Source organism: Acanthochromis polyacanthus, chromosome 22 (assembly GCF_021347895.1).
Source record: "Acanthochromis polyacanthus isolate Apoly-LR-REF ecotype Palm Island chromosome 22, KAUST_Apoly_ChrSc, whole genome shotgun sequence".
NCBI lineage: Eukaryota > Metazoa > Chordata > Actinopteri > Pomacentridae > Acanthochromis > Acanthochromis polyacanthus.
The window spans coordinates 6,040,688-6,056,048 of record NC_067134.1 but is presented as its reverse complement, the minus strand read 5'-3'; the positions used below and the strand labels follow the sequence as shown (position 1 = coordinate 6,056,048).

At 35.9% G+C, this 15,361-nt stretch overlaps 2 protein-coding genes across 45 annotated transcripts in view; one reads left to right on the top strand and one right to left on the bottom strand.

Moving 5' to 3' along the window:
• Nucleotides 1-5,633, bottom strand: part of LOC127532193 (NACHT, LRR and PYD domains-containing protein 3-like) — a 123,394-nt gene extending 117,761 nt beyond the window's left edge. For 17 of the 30 annotated variants that reach the window (XM_051943482.1, XM_051943481.1, XM_051943469.1 and 14 more), the window contains exon 1: nucleotides 48-179. In XM_051943482.1, the coding sequence (XP_051799442.1) occupies nucleotides 48-136 (89 nt within the window). In that variant the 5' untranslated portion in view covers nucleotides 137-179. The other 13 variants (XM_051943496.1, XM_051943485.1, XM_051943477.1 and 10 more) reach the window with 10 other exon arrangements.
• Nucleotides 1-15,361, top strand: part of LOC110970793 (NACHT, LRR and PYD domains-containing protein 3-like) — a 267,127-nt gene that overhangs the window by 170,618 nt on the left and 81,148 nt on the right. The window lies entirely within an intron of this gene.

Genomic DNA, 15,361 nt, shown 5'->3' with positions numbered 1-15,361 from the left:
CTCTGACATGCAGCAGAGTCCTGGACAGTTAGAGATGGTGCTCTCACCTCTGAGCTTTGCTCTGGTTCTCCTGTTCCCCACACAGAGAGCTTTTAGAGGGAGGGACTCCCTCCTCTCTGTCCTCACACTCATCCATGATGCTCAACTCACAGCAGCTCACACACACTTTCTACCTTCACCTGCACAGGAAACAAACATCATTCATCCACTCAGATCCTCCTGGAGAAGATCAGCTGCTGCACTTCTACTATCAGTCCAGCAGATGGAGTCATGGAGCTGCAGAGACTCACCCACAAACCCAAAGTCAGAAAGACAAAACAACAAAGAAACATCAGCAGCTCATCAAACTGACTCAAGTCCATCAATAATCTCAGAGAAATATTGACTGATTGCAGTCAATCAATAAGCTAATAATCATATTGATCCATGTTTAAACAGCAGTCATCCACAGTTTGTGCTGAAATAAGAAGTGAACATGTAGAAACATGACAGAGCAGAAACAAACAGCAACATTACTGAAGTTAAAGCAGCAAACAAAGCAAACTTACACTTTATTCAAAGCGCTGAAGAAGAAGAAGAAAGTTTCCAGTCCACTCCTGGACGCTCAGACAGGTGATCTGTTTCCTGGAACCAGTCAGGACTCCACCTATGAGGAAGCAGCAGGCAGACTTTCACAATAAGAGCACATTTTACAGGCTGATTCCCACTCATTTCATGTGACCCATTATTTCTACATTCAACCTTTTTCATGTCACTCAACGTCCAACACAACTTGTACAAACCCTGTTCTTCATGAAAGCAGAATGTGAAACAACTCCCCAAAAAACGCAAAAATCAACACAAAAAGGCACAAAATCACTTTAAAAATGCATAAAAAACATGAAAAGACACAAAATGACCATAAAAACACTCAAAATAACAACAAATGACATGAAATAACCCCAAAAAATGAAAAAATCACCACAAAAAGATGCAAAATCCCTTTAAAAAATGATTTAAAAAAACAGAAAAAGAAATTTAATTTTCACAAAAACACTGAAAATAGCAGCCAATTATGTGAAATAACCTCACAGTGACTGAAAATGCTTCAATAAAGGTCCAAAATCACTTTAAAAAAGCAAAATGGACATTATAAAGTCACTAAATTACCATAAAAACACTGAAAATCTCAACAAATGATGTGAAATAACCTCAAAACACTTAAAAAAAACTCAAAAAATGTGTAAAATCACCACAAAAATGTGCAAAAACTTTTAAAAAATACATAAAAAAGTCACTAAATTACTACAGAAACATGTAAATTACAACAGATTCTGTAAAATATCCTCATAAAGACTGAAATCACTACAAAATGTGCAAAATCACTTTAAAAGATGTTAAATTCACATAAAAAGTCACTAAATTACCACAAAAGTATCCAAAATCTCAACAAAAGGTGTGAAATAACCTCAAAAAGACTTGAAATAACACCAAAAAATGAAAAAATCACCACAAAATGGCTCAAAATCACTTTAAAAATGAATGAAAAACAGTTAAGTCACCAAATTATCACACAAACACTCAGTAACAACAAATGATGTGAAATAACCTCATAAAGACTGAAGTCACCACAAAAAGTTGCAAAATCAACATGAAAAGTCACCAAATTACCACAAAAACATTCAAATAACAACAAATGATGTGAAATAACCTCATCCAGACTGAAACTCCATCCAAAGTTATCGTTTAATAAATGCTGTGTGAATGTTTGTGAACCGTACTGAATCTCTCTGACTTGACCATCAGCTGTTGGTTCCATGCAGACACTAATAAAACTAGTGGCTCACATCAACATAGTGTGTTTCTGAGCTCAGTTCAGGCAGCAGACTGTAGAAAGTGGAAGAAACATCCCAGTCCTCTACAAGTCACAGCTACTAACGTTCCAGTGAGGCAGCTGTCTGTTCTCTGATCAACCTGATGATTAAAGTCAACAGACTGGAGGAGATTGAGGCTTTTTAACGCTTTCATCACTGATGGTACTGACAGGGAAACAGGCAGAGATCACAGTCAAATCCACTTAGTTTGAGCAGTGGGATTCATTTTCAGTCCTGGAGTTTGAGGCCTCAGACCAGCCCACTTTAGATCAGAACCCGTTCTGATTAAAATCATGTCATTAGAACCTCACATGTTCAGTCTGCTATAGAACACTGTTCTGGAAAACCTGCAGTTCACTGTATTTTTATACAATATTTACAATTCAGAACAAGTAAGGGTTGCTTTAAAACATGCAGGTTTATTTCAGATGACTTTCATCTTCTTCCCTTTCAGCTGTGTTACTTTTAATGATCAAAACAGAACGGGTCACTGTTATGGTTTGAGCATAGAAAGTGGTTCTAGTGAACTAATGCTTGTTTGTTCTCTCTGTTCCTTTACAGACAGGAATAATCCTCTCATCACTCCTGGATCTGCTTCTGACTCTAAATCACATTCTAAAATGCTCACAGTTCTCAGCACAAACAGTCCTGCTCCACATTATTGGCACCGCTGGAATGTTTCCAGAAAATCCACCGTTTCTCCCAGAAGCTGTTGCAGTTACAAATGTTTCTGGTTTTCCACGTGTTCGTTTTCTAGTGTCACAAAGCTGGGTCTGTGTCAGAGATCATGGGTGTTCCAGCAGGACAATGAGCTGAAATGTAGCTCAGATAGCACCAAGAAATGGTTGGAGACAAAGTTCTGGAGAGTTCTGAAGTGGCAGCAGTGAGTCCAGATCTAAATCCCACTGAACACCTGTGGAGAGATCTCAGAACTGCTGTTTCTAGAAGGAACCCTTCAAACCTGAGAGACCTGGAGCAGTTTGCAGAAGAACAGTGGTCCACAACTCCATCTGAGAGGAGGAAGAAGCTTGTTGATGGTTCTAGGAAGTGACTGCTTTCAGTTTTTTCCTCCAAAGGGTGGAAACCAAACACTGAGTTCAGGTGCCAACAAAGATGTCCGGCCCATTTTCTGAGTTTTCTGCAAAATTAGCTCAATTTTGGCTTTTTTCTTCTGATTTTTGTGTTATTTTAATGCACAGGAAGGAAATAAAGACGTGTAAAACCAGAAACATTTGTAGCTGCAACAACTTCTGGGAGAAACGGTGGATTTTCTGGAACCATTCCAGCGGTGCCGATAATGTGGACCAGGACTGGATCTGTCCTTTTTCCAGACCTTCTGATCAGTTCAGCTCAGTTTCATTCATGTAGATGTGAATCATCTTCTCCTACAGAGCAGCTCTACACCAGACTCTTCATTAGATTCATTCTGATAAGATTCTCTCTGGACTTGTGGCTCATGGCTGATGTTGGTTCTGGATCTTTCTTCTGACTCTGAGGAGCTCCAAGACAAAGTTTACCAGCATCAGACTATTATTTACATTCTATAACGTGATGTTTTACGCCACAACCACACACAATTCACTGACTTGATAATGAATTAAAGTGAACGGTGGTCTGAAGAACAGTTCAGCATCTTTCTGTATCTTTTCCATCGTCCTCATTTGTTTCTAACCGTGAGCTCGTTTCACAGAAATAGTTTCTATTTTCAGCACATTTGTCTGCTTCTGTTTCCACAGATTTCCTCTTTTTAATTCTTGCCTTCTTATCCTTCCTCTTTCTATTCTCCATCTTTCAAACACCTCTGACCGTTTGAACGGACGAGTTACGTCAGAGTGAGTCTGCAAAAAAAGAAAAGGAAAAAAGAGAAATCAGAGAAAAAGAGCTGCTATGGAGGAGGCCCAGGAACAGCGGTAGCAGCTCATGATCAACCCAGAGCCATGACTGAACAAAAATAATAAGATTAATTAAAGGTGAACATCAGATAGTAGACAATAGTCCTGCTCCTCCCTATCAGCTCGTTAAGGGGACGGCTAGAGAACGGCCTCCTGCTGCCTGGATCCACCGCGGTCAAACCAGCCCTCACTGCTAAACGCTTGGTCAAACTGGCCCTCAGCTGGAAAAGCGGTGCGCGCATTTACTAAACAATACGTCAAGAGCCATCTTTTTAAAACTGTCATTATTATTCAAGCGTATGACATCCGCTAAGAATCACTTCAGTCAGATGTGGAATTTCAGAATAAAATCCCCCTGAAAAGCCATATTTATTTAGATATATCATGTACATTAGCATCCATATTCATAACTGTCCAAGACTGATTTTCAGCCATTTGGCCTGTTACTGTGAAGACATAGAAAATATTTTCACAATTATTTTAATTCTAAGAAAAAAAAATTGCTCACAATAGCCGAGAAAACGACCTTATAAGATTACAGTGAAATGAAAGGGTTCAAATGGCTTTTATTCTGAAATACCAAATGAGACTGGCAGGATTTTTAATAGATGTCTTCCACAGGTGGAATCCTATCAATCTGAAGTGGAACGGTTGAACAATGACTCGTAGTTTGGGAGAAATATGGATGCTAATGTACATATATCTAAATAAATATGGCTTTTCAGGGGGCTTTTATTCTGAAATTCCATATCAGATTGACCTGATTTTCACTCGGTGTCTTCCTGAAGTGGAGTAGTGTCAATCTGAAGTGGAACAGTGGAATAATAACGGGCAGTTTTGGAGAAATATGAATGCTAATGTACATGATATATCTATATAAATATGCCATTTTGGGGGGCTTTTATGCTGAAATTCCACATCAGATTGACCTGATTTTCACTCGGTGTCTTCCTGAGGTGGAGCACTATCAATCTGAAGTGGAATGGTTGAATAATAAAGGGCAGTTTTGGAGAAATATGAATGCTAATGTGCATGATATATCTAAATAAATATGGCTTTTCAGGGGGGGTTTATTCTGAAATTCCACATCAGATTGACCTGATTTTCACTCGGTGTCTTCCTGAAGTGGAGTACTATCAATCTGAAGTGGAACAGTGGAATAATAACTCGTAGTTTGGGAGAAATATTGATGCTAATGTACATGATATATCTAAAAAATATGGCTTTTCAGGGGGATTTTATTCTGAAATTCCACATCCGACTGAAGTGATTCTTAGCGGATGTCATACGCTTGAAAAATAACGACAGTTTTAAAAAAGATCGCTCTTGACGTATTGTTTAGTAAATGCGCGCACCGCTTTTCCAGCTGAGGGCCAGTTTGACCAAGCGTTTAGCAGTGAGGGCTGGTTTGACCGCGGTGGATCCAGACAGACCGGGTCTCTGCCGGTTGTCAGGCCGAGCTCAGGCCTCCCTGAACGGCTTGGAGCAGCTCCTCTCTCCGCCTCCTCCACAGGCTGACTCAGGCACCACAAAGCGGAGATACACGGAATAAAAACACCGTATTCAGCTGCTGACCATCAGTTCCCTTCACTGTACTGTTATTTCTACACTTTACTGTTATTTATTTCGGACTTTATTGGACGGTTTCCGGTCACAGACACTAAACGGCGACACGTTGATCGGTTGAACTCCTTCAACAGAACCTTCCAGCTCCACACAAAGTTTCCAGAGAGGCTCAAGTTTCTGCTGCTTTTCTGAACAAATGTCCAACAATAAAGAGTTTAAAAGCTGCTGACATTACCTTCACACGGAGGACGGACCGGAGGACGTAAACTGCGCCACAGCTTTGGAAGAACGAAAGTGAAAGTTAGACAGAGAGGCGTTTGGGTTCCAGAGGAAAAATCGGACATCAGAGAGTTCAGCTGGAGATGAACCGCGTTTAGGGAAATGAAACACCGTGAAAGATCTCTGAATGTTTGCTGAGCTTCAGGAATAATTACACTGAAAACATCATGTAGTTGTTTTTATTTATGGCTGTAATCTGACACTGGGAATCCAAAACATGAGGAACCACAGATTAAAGATTTATCCATATTTATGTGAGAACTATTATTATTATTGTTGTTTTACATTTTAAACTCTTCTACCTCTTCATGTTTTAGTGGGTCTGCTGTATTTTTACTGTCATTCTTTAATATATTTTATTTATTTTAATGTCAGACACATGAGAGCTCTGCTGATTATTAGTAAAGTCTCCCTCATTCATTAAACACATCAAAATAAAAACAGACGTCGTGTCAAAGTGTTTTCCTGCAGATAAATCAGATGGTTTGACAAATGAAATGAAGCAGTTTAAATACTGAGGTTCAGACCCTCCAGTATCACTGATCATAGAGAGAAACTAACATGTAGAAATATGAAGGTTTAGACCCAACAGTGTTAGAAATGATGGAGATTCATCAGAATCATTGAAATATTTACAGTAAATCTATCACAAATATGTATAAAATGACCAAGAAATGGACAAAGTGACCAGAAATATGTATAAAAAGACCAAAATATGAGATAAAACTACCACAAATATGAATAAAAAGACCAAAATATGAGATTAAACTACCACAAATATGTTTAAAATGACCAAAATATGAGATAAAACTACCACAAATATGTTTAAAATGACCAAAATATGAGATAAAACTACCACAAATATGTTTAAAATGACCAAAATATGAGATAAAACTACCACAAATATGAATAAAATGACCAAAATATGAGATAAAACTACCACAAATATGAATGAAATGACCAAAATATGAGATAAAACTACCACAAATATGAATAAAATGACCAAAATATGAGATAAAACTACCACAAATATGTATAAAATGACCAAAATATGAGATAAAACTAGCACAATATGAATAAAATGACCAAAATATGAGATAAAACTACCTCAAATATGAATAAAATGACCAAAATATGAGATAAAACTACCACAAATATGAATAAAATGACCAAAATATGAGATAAAACTATCACAAATATGAATAAAAAGACCAAAATATGAGATAAAACTCCCACAGATATGAATAAAATGACCAAAATATGAGATAAAACTACCACAAATATGAATGAAATGACCAAAATATGAGATAAAACTACCACAAATATGAATAAAATGACCAAAATATGAGATAAAACTACCACAAATATGAATGAAATGACCAAAATATGAGATAAAACTACCACAAATATGAATAAAATGACCAAAATATGAGATAAAACTACCACAAATATGAATAAAATGACCAAAATATGAGATAAAACTACCACAAATATGAATAAAATGACCAAAATATGAGATAAAACTACCACAAATATGAATAAAATGACCAAAATATGAGATAAAACTACCACAATATGAATAAAATGACCATAATATGAGATAAAACTACCACAAATATGAATAAAATGACCAAAATATGAGATAAAACTATCACAAATATGAATAAAATGACCAAAATATGAGATAAAACTACCACAAATATGAATAAAATGACCAAAATATGAGATAAAACTACCACAAATATGAATAAAAAGACCAAAATATGAGATAAAACTCCCACAGATATGAATAAAATGACCAAAATATGAGATAAAACTACCACAAATATGAATGAAATGACCAAAATATGAGATAAAACTACCACAAATATGAATAAAATGACCAAAATATGAGATAAAACTACCACAAATATGAATGAAATGACCAAAATATGAGATAAAACTACCACAAATATGAATAAAATGACCAAAATATGAGATAAAACTACCACAAATATGAATAAAATGACCAAAATATGAGATAAAACTACCACAAATATGAATAAAATGACCAAAATATGAGATAAAACTACCACAAATATGAATAAAAAGACCAAAATATGAGATAAAACTCCCACAGATATGAATAAAATGACCAAAATATGAGATAAAACTACCACAAATATGAATGAAATGACCAAAATATGAGATAAAACTACCACAAATATGAATAAAATGACCAAAATATGAGATAAAACTACCACAAATATGAATGAAATGACCAAAATATGAGATAAAACTACCACAAATATGAATAAAATGACCAAAATATGAGATAAAACTACCACAAATATGAATAAAATGACCAAAATATGAGATAAAACTACCACAAATATGAATAAAATGACCAAAATATGAGATAAAACTACCACAAATATGAATAAAATGACCAAAATATGAGATAAAACTATCACAAATATGAATAAAATGACCAAAATATGAGATAAAACTACCACAATATGAATAAAATGACCATAATATGAGATAAAACTACCACAAATATGAATAAAATGACCAAAATATGAGATAAAACTATCACAAATATGAATAAAATGACCAAAATATGAGATAAAACTACCACAAATATGAATAAAATGACCAAAATATGAGATAAAACTACCACAAATATGAATAAAAAGACCAAAATATGAGATAAAACTCCCACAGATATGAATAAAATGACCAAAATATGAGATAAAACTACCACAAATATGAATGAAATGACCAAAATATGAGATAAAACTACCACAAATATGAATAAAATGACCAAAATATGAGATAAAACTACCACAAATATGAATGAAATGACCAAAATATGAGATAAAACTACCACAAATATGAATAAAATGACCAAAATATGAGATAAAACTACCACAAATATGAATAAAATGACCAAAATATAAAACTACCACAAATATGAATAAAATGACCAAAATATGAGATAAAACTACCACAAATATGAATAAAATGACCAAAATATGAGATAAAACTATCACAAATATGAATAAAATGACCAAAATATGAGATAAAACTACCACAATATGAATAAAATGACCATAATATGAGATAAAACTACCACAAATATAATTAAAATGACCAAAATATGAGATAAAATACCACAAATATGAATAAAATGACCAAAATATGAGATAAAACTACCACAAATATGAATAAAATGAGCAAAATATGAGATAAAACTACCACAATATGAATAAAATGACCAAAATATGAGATAAAACTACCACAAATATGAATAAAATGACCAAAATATGAGATAAAACTACCACAAATATGTATAAAATGACCAAAATATGAGATAAAACTACCACAAATATGAATAAAATGACCAAAATATGAGATAAAACTACCACAAATATGAATAAAATGAGCAAAATATGAGATAAAACTACCACAAATATGAATAAAATGACCAAAATACGAGATAAAATACCACAAATATGAATAAAATGACCAAAATATGAGATAAAACTACCACAAATATGAATAAAATGAGCAAAATATGAGATAAAACTACCACAAATATGACTAAAATGACCAAAATATGAGATAAAACTACCACAAATATAATTAAAATGACCAAAATATGAGATAAAATACCACAAATATGAATAAAATGACCAAAATATGAGATAAAACTACCACAAATATGAATAAAATGAGCAAAATATGAGATAAAACTACCACAAATATGAATAAAATGACCAAAATATGAGATAAAACTACCACAATATGAATAAAATGACCAAAATATGAGATAAAACTACCACAAATATGAATAAAATGACCAAAATATGAGATAAAACTACCACAAATATGAATAAAATGACCAAAATATGAGATAAAATACCACAGATATGTATAAAATGACCAAAATATGAGATAAAATACCACAATATGAATAAAATGACCAAAATATGAGATAAAACTACCACAAATATGAATAAAATGACCAAAATATGAGATAAAACTACCACAAATATGTATAAAATGAGCAAAATATGAGATAAAACTTCCACAAATATTGTTAATCTTGGTTGATTGGTTGATGAAGTATCAGTATTGTTATTGATTATTGATGGCTGCAGGGACAGAGGTTTGTGTGTGAGTCTCTGCTGCCATCTAGTGGTGGATCAACAACATGACTTTTCCCAGATTGAATCCCACAGAGTCCTGACTTGTTGGTTGGATCAGAGAGACTTCCAGTAAGATGGAGCTCTGAGCAGCAACACTTTCCTGAAATCTTCAAACGCTCCTCATAGTTTGTTTCCTCTGAAGTTTAGTCTAAATCAATGAAGTGTAGGACTTTGAACAGAAAGGAGACTCATTTTCTCTTCCTTTGTGGATGTTTGGATCACCACTACTCTGCAACAACGTCAAGTGAAGCGACCGTCACCATGAACAGCAGAAGAAGCAGCGGCAGCTACAGAGGACAAGCTGCAAGCCTGGAAAACAAGAAATCAGAGGAAGAAGAAGACAAAGAAGAGCCAGGAGACACTGGTACCAGGAAGAAAAGACTAGAACAGGGCTGTTCAATTCATTTGGAACTGGGGCCAGTTCATGAAAGTGAGAAACAACAAGAGGCCGGACAATATGAGTCATCACGGTAAGAAGAGAAGAAACGATAAGAACATGCTGAAGAAATGAATAGATTGTGTTTGTAAGTGCTAACAATGCACACTGTGACACACTGACACACACAGAGCCAAGGCAACGGTACATTTACATTTTCTACAATGTTCACCATCAGAGCAGGTGAGCAATATCCAAGCCTCATTAACAGACAATTAGAGAAATGCAATGAAGCAGCAGAAAACATGCAGAGAACTGGACAGAAGTGGACCAGCACCACTGTACAGGTTGATATCCTTTATGTTTGAGATGACACTCATTGGAGCAACAGGCAGCATCACATTTATCTACAACAACAACAAAGTGCACAGTATGGTACAGAACAGAACTACAACAACAGAGCAGAGCCTGCTGTTTGATCAAGGCCATGGATTTCAAAGTGCAGCACTCAGTTCAGGGGAGACAAATCACTTGTTCACAGTTTAATTCATTTAAGCAGCAAAGGACTTCCTAGTGCACCAACAAATACCAAAGCAAACTGCACATTCTGCCTCTGAATAGAATGATAAGAACATGAAGATATTTGATGAAGGCAGAACGCTTCAAAGTAGATTTAACAACAATCACTTCATCCATTTGAAGACAGAACAATCACTGTGACTCTCCCTAAGTTGGCCTCTCTACAATGCTAATGTTCAGCAGGAAGAGAAACACCAGAATGTCCTCTGAGTTCACAGAAAAACGCTTCAATGCGTTTCCTCTGCTAAGCCATCTAATGTCACTGTGAACCAGCAGATCCTTCTATCCAGCAGACATGTCAGTCAACAGTGTGAGGAAAAGGCGCTGCTGGAAACTGGAGGTCCAACGGAGAAAGTCTACAAGTTCCATGACAGAGTCCACGGTCTCTTTGAAGTCTCCACTGAGCTTTTCACACAGGAGGCTTTGGTGGATGAGGACATGTAGAGCTCTCACCTGAACCTGATCCCTGCCTGCCATCCAGGGTCTCCATCTGTCAGCAGCACGTTGATGCCGTCAAATCCAAGTCCTTCTCCTCAAAGAACACAATCATTCTGGTGAACACAATCTCCCCCCCAGAGTGTCCCTCCATAGGAATGAGTCCAAGCAGATCCTGGTGAAAAAGTTCCCCGTCAACAAATGGCTCATAGAGGCACAGCTGAGCAACATCACTGTAAAATTCATAAAATCCTTTTTTAATCTCTTCACGAGGAACCCTGAAGTATCCTTTATCAATTTCTCGATTTGATCGATTAGAACAACCTAAAACAACACGTGCAAAAGGCATTTTTGACCGATGAGTGAACGTTAGCCACGCTCCCTGCAGTCAACAATCCGCTCCGCTGACCACCACTTCATGATATGCATAGGTAATGAGGCGGATGTGACGTCATTTGTAGCCACCTATTCCCAGCTTCTCCCATCCAGGAACTAGCCAGGCCCCACCCTGCTGACTTCTAGCAGACATTGAAGGAACAAAATGGATGTGAGCAGTTTTCTGAGAGTCCATGCTGAGCAGCAGTGGAGGCTTAAATGTTTAAACGCCTGAACTAAGCTGATCAGATCTATTTCTCCCAAATGTTGGTATTATGAGCACAGCATCTGAAGCAGATTGATTTGAGTCTTCAGGGTGTGTTTACATGTTTAGTTATTTTTGTATTTGTGTACTTTTATTTCCCTCTTAGGGCATTTGTATGTTTAGAAACAGATATTCTAGCAAATGTGAGGGATATGCATGTCTTTATACATACGTGTACACGTGTACATACACATGTGAGTGTCTATTTGTTGCCTGCTTTAATGGATGCTGGGCTGAGTGCTTCATTATGCTTGTAACGGAGAACGCCACCTGGTGGGGAGGAGGGTTATAAATTTGTAAGAAATGCACTAACTGACTAGCCTAGCCGCGCTAGACAACCCACGGCAACGAATTTAATTCTCTGCCAGGGTGGGTCTAGTTACCCTCCATAAGGCTCGAGGCTGGATTCTCCTAAAACTGGCCGGACCAATCACCATGAAGTGTAGAGTCAGAAGGCGGGCGTAACTAAGTGACGACAGAGGCGCGACGATTCTGACAGAAACAACCGGAAACAATAAACAGTTATCTTTGGACTCGGCTTTGGCCACAGCCCTTAAAGATTTGAAGCTAAAATTCAACTTGAAAGATAAACAAAGGACGGCACTGAAGTGTTTCATTGAGAAGAAAGACGTATTTGGACTTATGCCGACGGGATATGGCAAATCCTTAATATACCAGTTAGCTCCGCTGGTTGGGAAGCTAATGGGACTTATCCACAATCCGCCGCTCTCGGAACTACGTCAGCCTATTCGTTGCACTGATTGGTTGTATACCTACCCAATTGCTGCAGAGGGATTTGATAGACAACCTTTTAGCCCGCCTCCCTCCCTGTCGAGCTTCCCTGGACCCTTGTGCCGTCAGAAACATGGGATCAAGCATGGCTGGGCTACTAACTGACACCAATGCTTTTGTTCTGGAAAAATTAAAAAGTTCAAAACAAACTATAAATCTCTGGCTGTGATGGATGAAAGACATTTTTAGTTTCGTTATTTCAGCTGCTGAAATGATTCTGGGAGCAAAAGAAAACGTCAAATTATTCTTTGAGCTGATGAATATTTTCATTTCCAGTCTGATGAGGTCAACACTCAGACTGTGGAGCTTTAATTTGAAGGGACTGAACAGGAAACAGTGAGACTTTGGACTTCTTTCAAAGCTGTTTCACTGGAATCATGTTTTAATCTGAGTCATTTTAAATAGAGACACGTGAAATGAAAGAAAACTCTCATTAAATCAATACTGAGCGTGTAAAGTTGAATGAACTGATCCATCATCTGGTGTTTGATCTCATTTAGAATTCACAATCATATAAAATACAGCTGCAGTCATTAAATCCACACATTTAAAATGAAATAAACACATTTTTAATCAGTTCAACCTTTAATTCATTGAACTCAGAAAACCATCCTTTAATGTCTTCCCTTAAAATGAGCAACATTTTAAAATAAAGCTGCAAAGTAAAAGTTTCACACTAAAGATGAACCACTGATGAACATTTAATGGCTTTAACTCAGTTATTATGAGGAAACAGAAATCCATTTCTAATATTTCTATCAAATATGTTTCTGTCTATAAAATATCCTGGACATCAATAAAAATGTCTGCAGAGTGAAATCTATGAGTCCATCTGCTTTTATTCATCATATTGATGTTTAAATAACAGGAACTGCAGCCCACGTTCAGTCAAGTTAGAGGAAATACGGATAAACCACGTTTACAGGTTAAGGAGCATGGAGATATGAGATCCTAGAATGATCCATCAGGGAGAGACTCTGACAGAATAACAGCTAAATGAGGAACACAGTGTTTTATTAGAACCTGAGATTTATAACCACGTTATGCTGGAACCCAGAGAATGTGATGAAGCTAACTTGAAGACTTATTTTATAATCTTTGCTTAAAAGTCACTAAATCAAAAGAATAACTGACTGAAGGGTGATGGATTTGATGAATATGAGAAACTGATGCTTTCTGAGAATGAAATGCTTTCAAGGGTTTAGATTTCTATGAAGCTGAGATGTTTTAATGAGAAACTCGGGTTTAAGAAGTGAAGAACTAAAGTGAACTAGGGCTAAATGTTCACTGTTAAACTCTAAATGGACTTTGGGGATTTTTATAAGTGTGTGCAGATTGTAGACAAAGATTACACAATGTGGTGTCAGTGACAGTTAGACGCTGACATCAGCTTCTCCATTTCCCATCAGAGGCCTTCTCTGAGCTGCAGACAGCAGAGGTTGGGTGGAGTGGTCCAGAAGGTCCAAAACAGAGAGTTTCAGTTCCTCAGAAGCACAGAGAGGTCTGATGATGGATGAGGTGGAGGAGTGTGAGAGTTGGAGGAGGGAAATCATTGAAATGTGTAACATCCACCACCGTCTCATTCACTCTGATATTTATACTGTATATTTGTAAATAGACTGTTTGCTCTGAAAAAGAGAAGCTCTCCAATCTGGTTATACGACAATGAAGCACATTCTGTTCTATTCTATTCTATTCTGTTCTGTTCTATTCTATTCTATTCTATTCTATTCTATTCTATTCTATTCTATTCTATTCTGTTCTATTGTGTTCTGTTCTGTTCTATTGTGTTCTGTTCTGTTCTATTCTATTCTATTCTATTCTATTCTGTTCTGTTCTATTCTATTCTATTCTGTTCTGTTCTGTTCTCTTCTGTTCTGTTCTATTCTATTCTATTCTATTCTATTCTATTCTATTCTATTGTGTTCTGTTCTATTCTGTTCTGTTCTGTTCTGTTCTATTGTGTTCTGTTCTGTTCTGTTCTGTTCTGTTCTGTTCTATTCTATTCTATTCTATTCTATTCTGTTCTATTCTATTCTATTCTGTTCTATTCTGTTCTATTCTATTCTATTCTATTCTATTCTATTCTATTCTATTCTATTCTGTTCTATTCTATTCTATTCTATTCTGTTCTATTCTATTCTATTGTGTTCTGTTCTGTTCTGTTCTATTCTATTCTATTCTATTCTATTCTGTTCTGTTCTGTTCTGTTCTGTTCTGTTCTGTTCTGTTCTGTTCTGTTCTGTTCTATTCTATTCTGTTCTGTTCTGTTCTATTCTATTCTATTCTATTCTATTCTATTGTGTTCTGTTCTATTCTATTCTATTCTATTCTATTCTATTCTATTCTGTTCTGTTCTGTTCTGTTCTGTTCTGTTCTGTTCTATTCTATTCTATTCTATTCTGTTCTATTCTATTCCGTTCTATTCTATTCTGTTCTATTCTATTCTATTCTGTTCTATTCTATTCTATTCTGTTCTGTTCTGTTCTATTCTATTCTATTCTATTCTATTCTATTCTATTCTGTTCTGTTCTATTCTATTCTATTCTATTCTATTCTGTTCTGTTCTGTTCTGTTCTGTTCTGTTCTATTCTATTCTATTCTATTCTATTCTGTTCTATTCTATTCTGTTCCGTTCTGTTCTGTTCTGTTCTATTCTATTCTATTCTATTCTACACACAAATGAAGTATGACATCACTGCGTATGTAAACCTGAAGAGAGTTCAGTGTAGCATCAAATACAGCTGATAGAGATC